Source organism: Bicyclus anynana, chromosome 13, assembly GCF_947172395.1.
Source record: "Bicyclus anynana chromosome 13, ilBicAnyn1.1, whole genome shotgun sequence".
In the NCBI taxonomy this organism is placed as follows: domain Eukaryota; kingdom Metazoa; phylum Arthropoda; class Insecta; order Lepidoptera; family Nymphalidae; genus Bicyclus; species Bicyclus anynana.
The window spans coordinates 7,370,187-7,387,461 of record NC_069095.1 but is presented as its reverse complement, the minus strand read 5'-3'; the positions used below and the strand labels follow the sequence as shown (position 1 = coordinate 7,387,461).

Sequence of the window (17,275 nt, the reverse complement as noted above, 5' to 3'; positions counted from 1 at the left end):
TGGGCCAGCGTGGTGGACTATTGGCCTAACCCCTCTCATGCTGAGAGGAGACTCGAGCTCAGCAGTGAGCCGTATATGGGTTGATACCGACGACGACCGACGACTTGTAAAGAATTAAAAAAAAATTGCCTTGTTAGTTAGAAATGGCACCTTCGATCACATAAGGTCCCGGATTTAAGTCTTGGGTCGGATTAAAAATTTAGATTTTTTTCTTTCTTCCTAGAATCTCTGGGAGTAGTAAATTCAGTGGTGCCACGTGCTTTGTAGAGCATGTATAGACATTATGACATCTGAGTGTGATCGTTACAAAAGTCAACCAACCCTCACCTTTGCACACCAATCCGCATTGCAGCAGCGTGGTGGGTCTAAACTTCCCTCTCTCCTTATAGGAGTTTTAATGGCCGCGTGCTGCAGTGGGTTGTGACCCTGCTTTCCGCATTCACGGCCGTGGGTTCGATTCCCACAACTGCAAAATATAATATAATATTTGTGTGATGAGCCTGGATGTTTTCCAGTGTCTGGGTGTATTTTAACATTATATAAGTATTTATATGTAATTATGTAATATATAAATATATATATGATAAAATGCCGTATCTCATAGCGTGGCAAGTTTCCCACTGATATTGATAGCAAAGTAGACACAATATCAACCCCATCTAACTCTTTTGCACTCCTTAACACTGACCCATCAGAAATAAACTCTATTATACTCGACCTTTCATATAGCTCTGCCCCAGGGTGGGACAACATCTCTACGTCGTTCATCAAAAAAGCTAGAAATATTCTTATGCCAATAATGAGTCATGTCTACAATCTATGCTTTGAACATGGCCGATTCCCATCTATATTTAAAAGAGCCATTGTTACACCGATATATAAAGGTGGGTGCAGAGACGACGTTGACAATTACAGACCGATCTCAGTTCTCCCGGTTCTATCAAAAATCCTGGAAAAGCTTATAAATAATCGTCTTAATACATACCTGATGCAATTTGACCTGTTAGCTAAAAACCAGTACGGGTTTAGAAACGGCGTCTCCACAGAAGACGCAGTGATAGCCCTAACTGAGGAAATTAGTAATCACCTGGATGCCGGTAACAAATGCGCTGGAGTCTTTCTGGACCTAGCCAAAGCTTTTGAAACCGTCTCTGTACCAATCCTTCTAAAAAAGCTACACAATGTTGGTGTGCGAGGCCTGCCCCATGCTTTACTCACTGACTACCTGTCTAACCGTGAAAACCAACTTAAACTCGGTAAATTTATCAGCAATCCAACAAACATCTCCTACGGCGTACCACAAGGTAGTGTCCTTGGACCTACCTTGTTCCTGATCTACGTAAATGATCTCTGTAATTATCAAATCCAAAATTGTAAAATATATACCTATGCCGATGACACTGCACTCATCTTCCATGCAGGTACATGGGATAGGCTAAAAGAAGTCGCTGAGTCAGGTATTCGACACGTCTCCAGCTGGTTGAATTCAAATCTATTAACTCTCAATATAAATAAAACCAAATTTCTAACGTTTTCCATTTATAAAGTGACACAACCTAACATCAACTTTAGTCTGAAAGCACATACTTGCGACCATTCCGTTTCAAATATTTGCACATGCAACAATATTGCTAGAGTTGATAGTATTAGATATCTAGGAGTAATTATTGATCAGCATCTGAGCTGGAGACGACATATAGAATGCATTACGGATAGGACGAGAAAACTTATATGGATCTTCAAAAAACTCAGACACGTTGCTAATGAAAAAATTCTCATAAATACATACAAGGCTCTGGCACATTCTGTGATTAGTTACTGCATAACCGTATGGGGAGGTGCAGCCAAAACCCATTTAATTGCCCTTGAAAGAGCTCAGAGATCATTGTTAAAAGTGATGTTCTTTAAACCTTTTCGATATCCCACTTTTTCACTACACTCCAGCTATAAATTACTCACAATTAGACAGACATATATATTTAACTGTATAAATAAAATTCACCAAAAGCTGCCGTTCCAACCACACAACACTTCAAAACGTAGAACTACTAAAGTTTGCCAATATACACGAAGCAGAACTAAATTTATAAGAAAGCAATATGGTCACCAATCTTCATTTCTCTATAACAAATTTAATAAAAGTCACAAAATTAATGCTTTGACTCATAATAAATTGAAACGGGTGGTAACTGATACCTTGCTGGCCCTAGACTATGAACAAACTGAACTTTTACTTAAAGATAACTTTTCTTAAATACGGACGCAATTATTTCAAATAAAACACAAACTGATAATACACGCACGCGCACACACACACACACACACATATACGTACACACACACACACACACGCACGTACACACACACACAAACACACACACACACACGCACATACACACACACTAAATATATTATAATTTATAATTCTGTTATTTGTTAACTACGGTTGTTCTGTGTGGTGAATGAGCGGGGCACCCAGTAATACGGGTTTTCCACCTAGTACAGGGGCCCTTGCTACTTGTTTGTAAGACTTAGTTGACGAATAAAGATTTTTTCATTTTTTTTTTTCATTTTTTTCAAGTTCGTTGATGACACTCCCATGATATGCGGGCGACGAGGGGAAAGAACTGCGCGACTGTTAAATCGTGCGCGCGGGGTAGAGGGAAAGGCTGCACGGGTGTAAATTCGAGCGCGCGGGGCATCGCTACCTCCCTCCCAGCCTGCGCGGACCATCGGGAATGTTACGAACGAATTTGCCAAGCTATAGTACCCATAACACAGGCTGTAGCTTATTTTTTAGGACTAAGTATTATGTATTGTAAGTATATTTATTTATTTAAAAAAAAATCGGTTGTCTGTAAAGACGTTTTACTGACGATAGTTGAATCTTCATAGAGCAGAATATATTTTATTTGTTGTAAAAAAAGGCGAGGTGTACTTTATTTCTTGTAAAAAAGTTGGCAATCCCAGAGCGAGGTAACGACGTATGACGTAATCTTTTTCGAGTTTGCATCTAGCTTCATCGACGACATTGTCACGTTAAAAGAAAGAGATAAAATTATAATCAGTTAAAATAACCTGTTAATTAGCTGTAATGATGACGTATTCTAACATGTTTTTCTTTGGAAATAGCGTGAAAATTGTAAACTAATGAGGCTCTAATGAATGTCGCATAGCAGTCGATGTATCATGCAGCTAACTTTCACGATGTCACAAGATCTAGTTTATAGAAGTTCTAGCTCAGTAATTAGTTCAGGCCGTGTTTACAACATGCTAACATAGACATAGTTCGAAGAGTACAGGAAAGTATGTACAGATTGTACCTACTTGTGTGCCTAGTTACTCTTGGAAGTTTCCATTGGCGCAAGAGTAAGAGTAATTGCTCAGGATCCGTGGAACATTTTTACAATTTATTATATGAAGTTAATTTTCTGTGAGTAGCTTCATCTTGATAAGACACTCAACTTTTTTATTTACGAAAATTCTTGATCCTGGTAAGTGCTGGGTTACCAGGTAATAAAAATCTCTGAGCGTCAGAACAACATAATAACCTCGTTATTGATACAAGTTGGAAGAAGGAAAGTTTACCAAAAGTTTTTACTAACCAAATTTCTTTTTGCTGTTGGTTAATTAATACTCGTAGTACTTACCAGCCACAATGTCCTACAAATTGCGTGGTACATTATCTTGTTCCGACGCTCAGAAATTTTTAAAATTCAAAAACATTTGAATAAGTTAAGAAATCTAACAGACTTTGAGTTTTCTGTTAGAATATCAATATTAAAATCGCCGCAATTTGTTTGAAAGATGTGCACAAACGCCTCATTACATCTTCCATTACCTCTTCAAATTGATCAAAGTCAGTAGGAGGGGGTCGGTACACGCATACTATAACAATTTGTTCCAACTCCACACAAGATAGTTCAACAATGCATTCCACAGAAAGACTAATTATGTCTTTTCTATTCTGAGCACGAGTCTCCTCTCGAGTTATGAGAGGATGGCATAAAGGAGAGAATGAGAGGAGTTAGGCCAATAGTTCACCACGCTGGCCCAATGCAGATTGGCAGACTTCACACACGTAGAGAATTAAGAAAATTCTCAGGTATGATTTCCTCACGAGTTTTTCCTTCACCGTTTGAAACACGTGATATTTCATTTCTTAAAATGGACATAACTGAAAAGTTGCAGGAGCAAAGTTTTCAATTGATAAAAATAACTAATTACGAAATAATTATTAAGTAAACTACATTTTTTTCGTAACATCTGTAGAGTAATAAAGGTTTTCTAATTTCATCTATACTAATATTATAAAGCTGAAAGGTTTGTTTGTTTGGTTGAACGCGCTAATCTCAGGAACTACTAGTCCGATTTGAAAAATTCTTTCAGTGTTAGATAGCCCATTTATCGAGGAAGGCTATAAGCTAATATATTATCCCCGTACTCCTACGGGAACGGGAATCACGCAGGTGAAACCGCGCGGCGTCAGCTAGTAATAAATAATACAGGTACTAGTTTTACCATACAAACTCATCGTAAAATTATTATAAGGATTTTAGATTTAGCTGTATGTAGTTCGTTATTACCCACATCATTTCTAATTTCATATGAATATATTAAAGCGGAATCAACTACGCTTTGACGGAAATTAGCCTATTTCCTCTATTTCCATGCAATATTGATGTTATACGCAATTAAAGTTTTCTGTCTCTTGTATGATTTAACTTTAAACATTATTTTAAAGCAATATAACAAAAACTAAATACACTGTACAGTTTAGTACAGTTTAGTACTATCACAAGTGTGGTAAAATTTTTCCAAAACCCACTTACAGACATACTATTGACTTTTCGAAAGTGTTTGAAATTAAGCCTAATTGAAACAAATGAATTTTGATTTTTTTTGTGTATATTACTTACCTATTAGATAGATAGTTATTAAAATAATAGGCACACTTTTTATTAATTTATTTTATTAAATTAAAAATTAAATACATAGACGTAAAATTGCAGACTGGATTAATAAAATTAGAACATAATTTTATCCGATGTATAAATGCATTTTATATAGTTTCATGGGTCGTATAAAATTTATTTCGGGGTTATGTTTCATATAAATATTTTAAATGACTTTTAAATAATATATTATACTGACTATTGCTTTGGAGGTTAGATATGCTATAACTCACTAACATCTTTCTCATCATTTGCTTCTTTAAAGTTAGACAAAAATCTATTTACTAAGTTTATTTTAGAATTTAAACTATCGTAAGTATTATTCATATTAATTGACTTTGTAACACGGCTAAAACTGACGTGATACAACGTCGGAATATGCCCGACTGACTAGTCGAAACTTCAAACCCATACGGATCCTTAGTCATGTGCTGGTGCTTGCAACGCGGCACGAACCAAACTGAGTGTATCGGGTGAGTTTTAGCCGCGTGTCAATTTATATAACTAAGTTTACATAGAAACTGCTTAGTCTGAGCGCTTTATCTGTTCTGTGACAAAATCTTTGAAAAAATGTGGCTAGTTTTAAGGTCCGTTTATATCTACAGACATTTAGCGTGCCAGACACGTGCCGTGGCAGACTAAATAATATTCTTCTATATAGTGTTTATTATCTATCATAACGCGATCGCGCAGACGTTGACAGACACGGCCCGCGCCCGGCCAGTATTCGCGGAAAGTATATTTTGTCTGTGCGGTTCATGTCTGTAGAGTCCATTTTATGAAACCTGATCTAAAATTAAAGCGCCTTACACAATTGACAATAAGACCGCCATTACCAAATGACAATGAGCGTCATTAAGACATTAGCGCCGCGTCTGGGGGGCTTCTTTCATGAAAAAGGACTTTAAGTGTCTCTAGCTACCTGCTGGGCAGTGTGAATATACGGTGTCTGTGGGTGTCTGCCACGCTACTTGTCTGAGACGCACACTGTAGATATATACGGTATATACATATGTCGTTTTTATCACCAGTTTAACATTTAAAACTGGTTGATACAATTGTTCGACTGTTCAGTTAAAGTTAGTTTGTAAGCAAATTGTTGTTTGTTTGTTTGTTCGATCTTTTATACTTGAAGTAGGTACCTACAGTTTGCCAAGTAGAAGTCCTTCAAGTACCGCTTACTAAAGTAATATTAATAAGTAATATTGTTACTAATTCGTTTAATATAAGACAACAATATGAATATCGAATTAATATTGAGCTACCCTACATTTACAAACAATTGTAATAATTTTCTATCAAAATTTGCTTAGTAAAATATTACTACAACTTAATTGAAGCACAAAACATTATACAATAAAAAACAACACATAAATATAACTCATACGGTTCTGTACTCAAAATTTAAAGACTGCATATCACGTCCGTTTTTCGTCACGGTTTTTCGTGTTGGTAAAACTGATATATACTGACTTCAATATTTAACGTAGTTTATCAAACGCATGTCACAAACATGCATGATTGTAAACGATATATTTGATAACACATACTATTTACGTAGATTGGATATTAGGTACTACAGACACTATGTTAGATACTAGTTAGGAAAGTTTGGCTTTGGATGGATTGGTAAGATGACAATGCGCTTTTGTGTCAACTTTCATAGAGCGAGTACATATTAGGCGTTTCGAAGCGCGCGCTTTGATGACGCGCGTTTTTAGAATAAAGAGGTTTTTCGAAGGTACAAGCGTGCGAGACAAGAAATATATAGAGTCCTTTTCATGAATGAAGTTCCGCGGCTCAAACCTGCACTAAAATTGACAGCGCCTTACACAAATGACAATAAGACCGCCATTACCAAATTACAATGAGCGCCATTACGACGTTAGCGTCGCGTCTGGGGGACTTCTTTCATGAAAAGGACTATACCCACATCCGTTATTTATTTGAGAAATAAATGATAGAAATTATTCACATCGACACATTGCAAATAGGTTGCCTAATTGTGGCCGGTTAGTATGATTGGATTTTTTTTCTTGGTGGAGTCTTCAGATGAGGGTATATTTTTCTCTTGCTGGATCTTGGACCATGATTTTTTTTGAACACTTGTCTTCACACCTTACCACAAACAAAGCTAAACGGACTTCTATATATAGACAAACTATTATATTTTGTTTTACAGGAATCATGAAATTAATAATTTTTTATAATAATTTCACCGTATTAATCCATGAGTAAAGGTAAAAATGAAGATTAAAATCATAATTTTGACAAAAGTGTTGTGACTGTAAATCAAGTCACAAAGACTAATTGTTACAGTTATTGTTAGAATTTTTGTTAAATTATGCTCTGCTTTAAACAACGTTTAAATTATATACGTAAACTCTATTAAACTAAATTTTGATAATATATAATAAAACATTGAATAATATACTTCAATACATAAACTACTTCAAATTATATTTCATATAGTTATATTTGAATTAATCAAATTGTTTCTTTAAAAGAGGGGAAATAAAAAGATTGTCCAAACATCACAAAATTTATCAAAAAGCGAGAGGATTTTCCCAATAATCTTAATTCCATAGTTGCCCACCGTATTTATCTACGAGTATGGTAGGAAAATTGACTGACAAACTGACCATCAAATATCTTTTTAACAAAAAATCAACCGACAAAATTACAAAAAATAACTAAAAAGCGAAAAATAACATTGCATGTGCTGCCTTCTGATTACTTTGAAGGCGGTGCCAGGCCAGTGGCGCATTAATTAAAGCCGTTTCTAAAAGAACCACGGCAGCAAACCGTCTGAAAATCCTAAAACTTTATGATGTAAACGGCTTGAGTTAATGCATCACTGTGTTGGCACCGCCTTCAAAATGATCAGAAGGTTAATGTTGTTAAAAAGATTTTATTTTTCTGTTTTTCGTGTGTCATAGCACAGCATAGTGAACGTAAACGTTTTCGTTATTTTCATTTTAACACAAATTACTGAACAAACATGAAAATTAAATGGGACCAATCTGAAAGTTGGAAGTTTCAAACAAAAAAAGTTACGAAAAGAAATAACGAAGTTTACAAAGATTAAATAATACAAAAAAAACTACGCGTCGAATCGAATTGAGAGCCTCCTCCTTTTTTTGAAGTCGTTTAATAATTTTAAGCCATAAAGACAAATACAGTTCAAGGAATAAACAATTTATTAAATAAATAAATCAAAACAGCTCATCCAACGAACAATTAGTAATTGATGAAAGGTTTCAGTTGTACTGTCAAAGACTTTCGATATCCATGTTTTGGTATCAATACCTTCACTACAAATCAGAAAAAAGCTTAGAAGTAGTAGAAAATGTAATTTCTGTTCATTTTGAAAAAAAAAAGATACTCGTAACATCTAAGGGTAAAGCTAAAAATACTAACTAACTACTAAAAACTAACAAAGTAAAGTTTTATAGCCAACACAATTTTCAAAAGCAATATTGCAGTGTATAGATATCATTAGTGCAGGTATACTCGTATAGATATCATTAGCTTCGTGTTACCCATATCTATAACCTTCCACTGTAAAAGAGATGCTAAGAACGTGTTCAAGTGAGAGGGACTTGCATAAATGATCAGAAAACTTACTCGACCTTAAAAGCTTACATAATTCATGCAGGCTTCAGCAACTGCGAGCTGGCCTCATTTTGCACACGAGAACCTAAACTCGTTCTAAACAACGTTTTAGTTGAATTTATTACAGCAATTAAGTATCAGGCATCGTGTTTCGCTTGTGCGAAGTTGCTGAACTAAAAACCGCAACGCATAAAATAATATTGAAAGGTTTTTTTTTTCACTTTTTGAAACATTTTGTTAATATTTAACAAAGGTATTTGTTAAATATTAACAAACTAGGTTCACAATGTTACGGTAAACAGCTTATTTTCAAAGAATTATAAATTAATTACGTAGAGTCAACGCCAAACTTCTTGTCCGCTCTGAAGTTGTAACACGCTCATTGCGTAGGTATATTTGCCTCGCTGGTATATGTTTTTTTAAACTGCGCAGTCATACGGATTGTGTTCAAAGCGGACTAGTAATTTGGTGAGATTTACAATAGTTTCTATACCAGGGGCAGCCAACCTTTTTTCAATATTATCAGTGATTAAATATTGAAAAAAAATGTAATAAACCACGTAAAGTAATCCTCATAAAAGGCCAGATCGAAGCAATGGTAATTAGTTTGTAAGCAAATGTTTCTTATACAATCAAGGATTTAATATCTTTGGACAGGATATATGGATCTGGCCTGTAACACATTTAAAACAAAAAAACCTCTTGTGTTTTACAAAGTTGACAACCCCTGTTACATCTCTTACGGTCTTGATGGAAGCCTACATTGTAACAATAGTCAGTAATAAAGACTGTGGCTTACAATAGCGTTTACAAGATCGGCGTAGTCCGCTGTGGTTCCGTTTAATCGGCGTAGAGGCCTTCGTAGAGGGAGCGTGGCATATGTTCCGCTAACAATGACTTGAGCTTCTCGCGAGGGGACACCGGTGTGTAGCGGGAGAGAGGGAAGGTCCGCGTGACGCCATCGCTCAGCGCTCGAGTCACCGCAGTCAGGTCAGCGTCCTGGTAATGGAAAATGAATTGTACTCCTTTTGTTACTGCCTTCATTCACTTTTGGTGGCTTATAATGCTTTTGTGACGTAACAATCAGAACAGATTTCATGACAATGTGTTTGTCTACTTTGCTTGTAATTTATGATATCACTAGCGGACGCCCGCGACTTTGTCCGCGTGGAATTTTGTTTTTTACTAATCCCTCGGGAACCATGGATTTTTCCGGGATAAAAGTAGCCTATGTGTTAATCCAGGCTATAATATATCTCAATACCAAATTTCAGCTAAATCGCTTCAGTAGTAGCGGCGTTAAAGAGTAACAAACATACAAACTTTCGCGTTTATAATATTAGTAGGATTGTTTACTTAAAAGCAAAAAATTGTTCGATACTATACAGGTAAAAATATACGTAACAAAAGTATTCTAAACATAAAAGAAATATAAAAAAATGCTGCTTGAAATTCCATTACCTTGAATATAGTGGATCATTGAAAACCTATACATACGAGTGGTGCTGGTTGGAAAAACTTATGAAAAAATATGATTAATTAACGAACTAAGTAATTAAAATTGACGAGAAAATTAAAATTGGCTGAGTGGTGGGCGGCATATCATCCATCAATCTGAAGGCCCTTAGTAATCTGTCGGGTATCCGCTACTTCAATTTTGATGGTTATTATACCATATACGAGTACAATACAGTGTTGATTTAATACGCAGTAATATGACGTATACTCGTATATACAATGCTTGGACCCGAATATTCGTAAGTTTCTTTATTATCTATGTATATCCGAAGTGGGGCGTTAAATTTAACTAGAGCCAATGGAAAGTTCGATATCGGAAAGTTCGAAGAGCCGATGGACGTTGGGGTCCCAAGGTGCTGGAATGGCGACCCCGCACCGGAAAACGCAGTGTTGGTCGACCCCCCACTAGGTGGACCGAGGATATCAAGCGGGTTGCAGGGAGCCGCTGGATGCTGGCGGCTCGAGATCGTTGTGCTTGGAGGTACATGCAAGAGGCCTATGTCCAGCAGTGGATGTTTATCGGCTGATAAGGTAAGGTAAGACTTCACACACGCAGAAAATTAGGAATGGTTTCCTTACGATGTTTTTCTCCTTCAGCGTCTGAGACACGTGATATTTAATTTTTTAAAATGCACACAACTGAAAAATTGGAGGTGCATATCCTGGATCGGATTCAAACCTACGCCCTCCGGAATCGGAGGCTGAAGTCGTATCCACTGGGCTATCACGGCTCGACCTACATTGCAAATAACAATTTTAGCCATTTTTAAAAGATTAAAAGTAAAAAAATAGACTGGAAAATCCCAATATTCTAATAGGTTCAGTTGTATTTGTAACAGATAGTTACATAGTATAGACAGAATATAAATAGTGCCCATTAAATTTAAGTGATTCTTAACTAAAGCCCAAGATAAGAGATAGCCATCATTAATTTTCTCATTTTCCCTTTTGTCTGTTTTTCATAATCATGCTAAACTCAAATAACACAATATGAAAGGTAAATTTTATAATGGACTAAGAGCCTGCGATTGCCATATCTACCACAATTTATGAAGACTGAAATCACTATAACGTCGACGGTAGATATATCTACCAGTTTACATTGAGGTCGCTATTATATTATCCCCATATTCATACGGGAACGGGAACCACGCGGGTGAAACCGCGCGGCGTCAGCTAGTTACAGATAAGTACGGTAGCCAATAATGGAGTTTGAACTGTACCTTTGGAACGAGCAGGTTTTAATTGTCCAAGTTTAAAGCGTTCAACAACTTTCGTCATAAACAACATAATATGAGAAATAATGACTTCAGTCGCCAGTCACTTAGGTCCGCGGCAACGAAGCTTTTTTTTCTTGAGGAGGAAAAAATCCCTGCGGACAGGGTACGTCCGACTTGCACGGACTTAAATAACCTCTGTACTCTAAGGGTGGCACGGGACCGCAATACATTACTTCATGCCCCCCTCTTACGAATTTTCTCTCTTCTTCTTCTCATCTTATGCTCGTACCACTCTTCTCCTCATTGTCATCATTTGTGCGTATGCGTGCCACTCTTTTTCGCTATTCAGCATACGTGCTACTAATTTTTGAGACCTTACGGCGCTGTGCGTTCCCTATGCCACCAATCTCAAATCCGCGCAAGCCGGACATTCAAAAATGCACGAAGCTAAGGGCCTAATAACTGGATACATGATTTCACATGACATAAGGATGTGGAAACTTGACACCGGCCTCCCTTCGAAAGTCATGATGAAAATCCACACCCCTTTCGGTTTCTACACGACATCGTACCGGAATGCTAAATCGTTTGGCGGTACACCTTTGCCGGTAGAGTGGTTACTAGCCACGGCCGAAGCTTCCCACCAGCCAGACTTGGACCAATTAAGAAAACCTCAATCAGCCCAGCCGGGGATCGAACCCAAGAAATCCGTCTTGTAAATTCGCCGCGCATACCACTGCGCCACGGAGGTCATCAAATGGGCTGACTTTATAGCCCACTAGGTGGATCGAGGATATCAAGCTGGTTGCAGGGAGCCGTTGGATGCTGGCGGCTTGAGACCGTTGTGTTTGGAAGTCCATGCAAGAGGCCTATGTCCAGCAGTGGACGTCCATCGGCTGATAATAATGATGATGAATAGTCTTCATAATATGAGGTAAGTAGGTGAATGTCTGGCTTTCACAGGCACTCGTTCTAAAAGTAAAACTCACGTTACTTATTCACATAATAACGGTATTCATTCTTTAATAGCACAGTACCTGTAGTGCCTACCTAATACTAGAGTGATGGAGGTCACGACCTTCATATGTGAGGAACACGACTTTTAAGGAGGAGAACCTACTAGAGTAGAGGTAAATACCTAGTGGCAATAGTTTCGCATACCTTTAGTTTGGAGGAACTTAATTATTTTCTGGACGAAAACCTCGGTGCGCGCGACCGATTGGCATTTCGTTGTTTTTTTTAAATTTTGAATTATATTTATAAAATTGTATCTATTGTCGGCGGCTGCTCTTATATGTATTTCTTTTATAACAATTAAAAGGCAATTAAACTTGATAGCTAATGTTTGCTTACAATCCAGCCTCGGTTCTAAGAAATTTCCTCGAATGCATAATATTCATATAACATTTTCAGGTGGTAAATATATTATTCCCACGTCCACGGCGATGCTACATATCTTATGCTCCATATATTATTCCTAAAGGAAAAGTAGCACGATATGCAATATACTAGGTGTTTTTATTTTCCAACGCTGTTCGTAGGTACTCTACAGGGTGCTATTTTTTCCAATTGGCTACTTGTACTTTTTCAATATCTATTTTTTTCTTACATAAATTAATGGTAAATAGGTACAGATGTATGGGCCAGTCATAGGATGTTTTCCTTCAAATGTATTGTGGTTTTGTAACGAGTTGTCTAAGAGTTTTAAGGTACCAGTAACTCGTCAATCTTATCATAACTTTACGGGACAGTACCTCTGCAAATCTACTCGTAAGAAGCAAGAAATGACGTTACAAGTAGGTATATTTATTTTGAAAAAAAAAAAAAAATATTGTAAATATTATTATTGGCATTCTCTAGAGAAAAACATTGATTTGTATAATTTTACAACCGTAATCTAGAGTTAGCAGACTCAGAAGTGGATTAAAAAAAGGAAACCAATGTTGAACAAAGGTTATATTTGACAGGACAACTTAACTAACAAATCGAAATGTAACCAAAACAAACCCTTGAATGGCAGAGAACAACATTCAGCAATTGATTGGCTAGTTCAAAGGGCATACGTGCGTTTGTCAAGGGGCATTTTTGAGTTTTGGCTAGCTCAAAAATGCCCTTACCTTCAGTGCTCTCCCCGCCTATCCCAAACGAATCCATGAAGGATTACAATAAGAATTGTGGATGGGTCAAGCGCCACGAGACCACTGAAGCCAAGACCGACTGTACGGCCAGTGCCTTATATTACCAGTCATACCCGCTTGATCGCTTCCACTCTTTACGGAAACAAGTCGTGCCATCAAGCGTAGGCAAGAGCCAACACGAGATCGAGCGACATAAAATCCGCCTCAGACCACACTTTTCCTACACTAGATTAAATACGTCTAACTAGTTGATAACAAAAACAATATATTGGTATTGGTTCGTCATTTCCTAAACGCACTGCAAAGGTATGGAATATGGAATGCCCTGTCAGCTTTTATTTTCCCTTACACCTACAATATCTTCAATTCAAGAGTGAATAGGCGTATTCTAGGTAAGGGCATTGCACCATAGACTGCATCATAGCTTATCGTCATACGTGATTGAAGTGATGCATAATTTACAAAAAAAAATTCAACACGGGTACATGTAATGCTATCCCGTAAATCAATAAAATATCAGTTGAAGTGACGTCACAAAATAATTAACATAAAAACATCATAGATAAAAGATTTGCTTTAAATATATCAGATGAACTTACGGCACTCTTAGTATATTTCTCTAGGCTGCGGAGTGCTTGCTCGAAGTAATCTTCTCCATAGGCGCCCTTTTGTTCGTCGCTCAGCCGCTTCCACATGTCGCGCGCTTGTTCCAGAAGCTTTTCCTCGGACAGCCACGCGTTGCCTGTCGTATACTCGCCCGCGGCTACCACCACCTGACACAAAATAATTCAAAGTCAAACACAGATTACAGAATAATAGGCAGAAAGAGCGCACGGAACACGGCAAAAACTAATACATTCTCGAGTCAGTATGACAAAGCGTCGCATTAGCAATTTTCAATATTATTCAAGAAAAATTGTGTCTTATGTTTTTAAATATTTTAAAAACTGTTCACAAAAACGAAAGAACTGAGATGGAGTATTTTTTATGATATTAATGTACGTAGTTGTTGTTAGTTAAATCGTGAAACACAAATTATGAAAAAGGTTTGTTTAAGCGGATTTGACGCGTGACGTTTTTTTATGGGTTTCACCGGCCAGCCAAACCGCGCGACTTGTAAAGACTCATTCTGTATTATTCTCTATTCTGTGAAGTCAATGTGGACGTTCCTCGGCTGATATGATGATGATGATGATGATACTGCGTTACTGGGTATTATCTTATAATTATCTGATTTCTATATTTTTTTTAGTACACGGGAGGCGAAGTGTGCGATGAAAACCCACGGTTGAAATCTAAATAAAGATTTGTAGAAAAGAAACATTTTAAAAGTGGTAAGTAGACCGAAGTTACACAAACTATAGTCCGACGAAGTTTCCGGTAATTGAGAAAGTTCATTTGAGTTCTCCAATCGAATCTGAACCGTTAATTTACTTAGCGAAGTAGAAAATATGTTGACGAGGCGGTTTAGATATTGTTGTAACTGACTAGCACACACCCGCGGCTTCGGACTCCAGTAAATCAGTAAATCTACGGATAGGTACTAGCTTAAGCGCTTTATGTTCTGTAGAAGATGTAATAAAATAGGTATAGTAAGTTATCTCAAAAATGCAATATTTCAACAAAGGAAAGACTTAATAATATAAAGAGAAAGCTAATGGAGAAGCTGAAACACTTTGGGCCAAACACTAAACATTTATTATAATAATCGAATTTAAAGTTGGTACTCGGTTTGTTATTCTAAGAAACAGAAGGAAAATGCAAAAAGTCACCTACAAACTAGTGAAACTTCCATCTTTAGCTTACATACGTGAATTTTACATTGTAAGTTAACAAACAACGCTTAGGACAATAGTCTACTACATTTTAACTTTCATTAATTCTACGAGCAAAGTTGAAAACATACGATTATTGTAAGCAAGAAATTCGAAGGTAGAATTTTAGCTTTTCTTATTATAAAGTTGTTCTCGCAACCAAGAACTTTACGTTGTTTTTGCATTTTAAGACGGAAACAACTCAAGTTTCTTTTGTTATGTTCTGTTTCATGCATTAATGGTGTTTTAAAGAAAACCTTTACTTTATTTATAACCTGCAGACGCCACGCGGTTTCACCCGCGTAGTTCTCGTTTCTATGAGAATATGGGGATAAAATATAACTATTGTCAGGGATTCGGTATAATGTAGGATTATGATGGTAAAAGAATTTTGCAAAATGGTCCAGCAGTTTCAGAATATTGAATGCAAACTAGCAATCAAATCTTTCCTCTTTATAATATTAGTATTTAGATAACTAAACTCCTTCGGAAGGTCTTGACCGCTGTTTATGATTTTTCTTGTGTATATAAGGTAGGTCGTTAACTATTTTCACCCTCATACCCCATAATTTTTTTCAGGATTTTAGTATTTTGGTATGAAATGAAATTTGTAATCCTTTTGTTGTCGATATCCAGTCGACTCGCACAAAACGTTTTGCATCGACGTTTCTAATAAGAACACTTATGATTTGTGCACTTTCAAGACAAGAGTGAAAAGGCATTTTTTAGGCAAGCGCGCTCCAACCTAGACATTCTACCAGGCATGATTGTAGTCAAGCGCAAGTCAATAAAAAAAAAACACCTTAGTTACTGGTAACATACTATAAGCTGACAACGTATTATCTGACTGGGGTGCACTTAGGCCTAGTTTCAGTTTTTTCCCTTCGTTCCCGTTTATTGTCACCGATGTTACCGATTTGAGGTCAGGTGGTTATTGTTCGGTGCAAAACGTAGCTGCCAAGTTAAATAGGCTCAAAAGGGCAATAACCTGGAGCCAACAAATAAAAAAAAAACATTTTTTAGTGAAATAGTCTCAATGATTTTAATTCATCAAAATCATCATCATCATCATCAAAATAGGTTTTGTATTTTTTTTATTGTACATAATACGCCTGTGTAGAATTTTATCGAAAGTAAAATAATCTTTGTCAAAATAATATAATATATGCTCTCGATCATTTTCTTCTCGGCCATGGCGGCCAATCGCATTTTCGATATTAACCATATACGCAGGACATATTATAGTGCACAAGTGAGTGCGCAAGCACTCTCTCTTTATTCCCTCACTGTCATAGTCCTATGGGACGGCAGGCTGCTTGTAAGAAAAATCCCAATAACATATATATATTTTTTGTTGGCCTGACCTGGGATTCAAGTCCTGGACCTCATTGTCCGTAGCTGAACCAGCTAACCACGGGACCTATGAGGCAATCTTCGTTAGCAGTGTAATGAATGTACAAGTTAACATTCCACCTTCAGTATACAAATAACAGATTGATAGAGAATGATAAAGCAACGCGTTACTAATATTGAGAAAATAAATAACACTTACCGATTCTATCAATAAGAACTGCTATACCATACACAAACCATATACCATACAAAAAATAATGTTAGAAATAAAAAGGAGTAAAATAATCGCACTAGTAATTTATAGAACCAGTAGTATCTAATGTAATTAAGTCGTCAGGTTAATAATAAAACACAAATAACCCAACCACGGGTCGAGTAAATTCGAGGCAGAAAATTTGCAATTAAACAAATTGGAGCGTCCAAATTACGGAGTACAACGGCACGAGGCTTTCACACGAGCTCACAGTGTCTTTTTACAGTTGTTCAAAGGTGTAATTGATAGAAGGAGAGCTTGCGCTGGTCAGACTTACCTTTGTTATTTTGTGAAGGGTGAAAGTTTTTAAGATGATGATCCTAGCCCAGAACCTCTCTGTTGAGAAGCACAACACTAAGAACTGCGCCAGAAAGGTCAAAAAATGAGTAGCCTAAAATGAGCTACGTAT

General features: G+C 36.8%; 2 protein-coding genes across 2 annotated transcripts in view; both read right to left on the bottom strand.

The window, feature by feature from the left end:
* LOC112043087 (ATP synthase subunit O, mitochondrial) overlaps positions 1–17,275 on the bottom strand; it is a 385,841-nt gene that overhangs the window by 130,190 nt on the left and 238,376 nt on the right. The window lies entirely within an intron of this gene.
* Positions 4,944–17,275, bottom strand: part of LOC112043092 (D-beta-hydroxybutyrate dehydrogenase, mitochondrial) — a 71,184-nt gene continuing 58,852 nt past the window's right edge. The window contains exons 7-8 of the mRNA XM_052884918.1: positions 14,046–14,219; positions 4,944–9,569 (exon numbers count right to left, since the gene is read on the bottom strand). Coding sequence (XP_052740878.1) covers positions 9,411–9,569; positions 14,046–14,219 — 333 coding nt within the window. The 3' untranslated portion in view covers positions 4,944–9,410. The remainder of the gene's footprint in view (positions 9,570–14,045; positions 14,220–17,275) is intronic.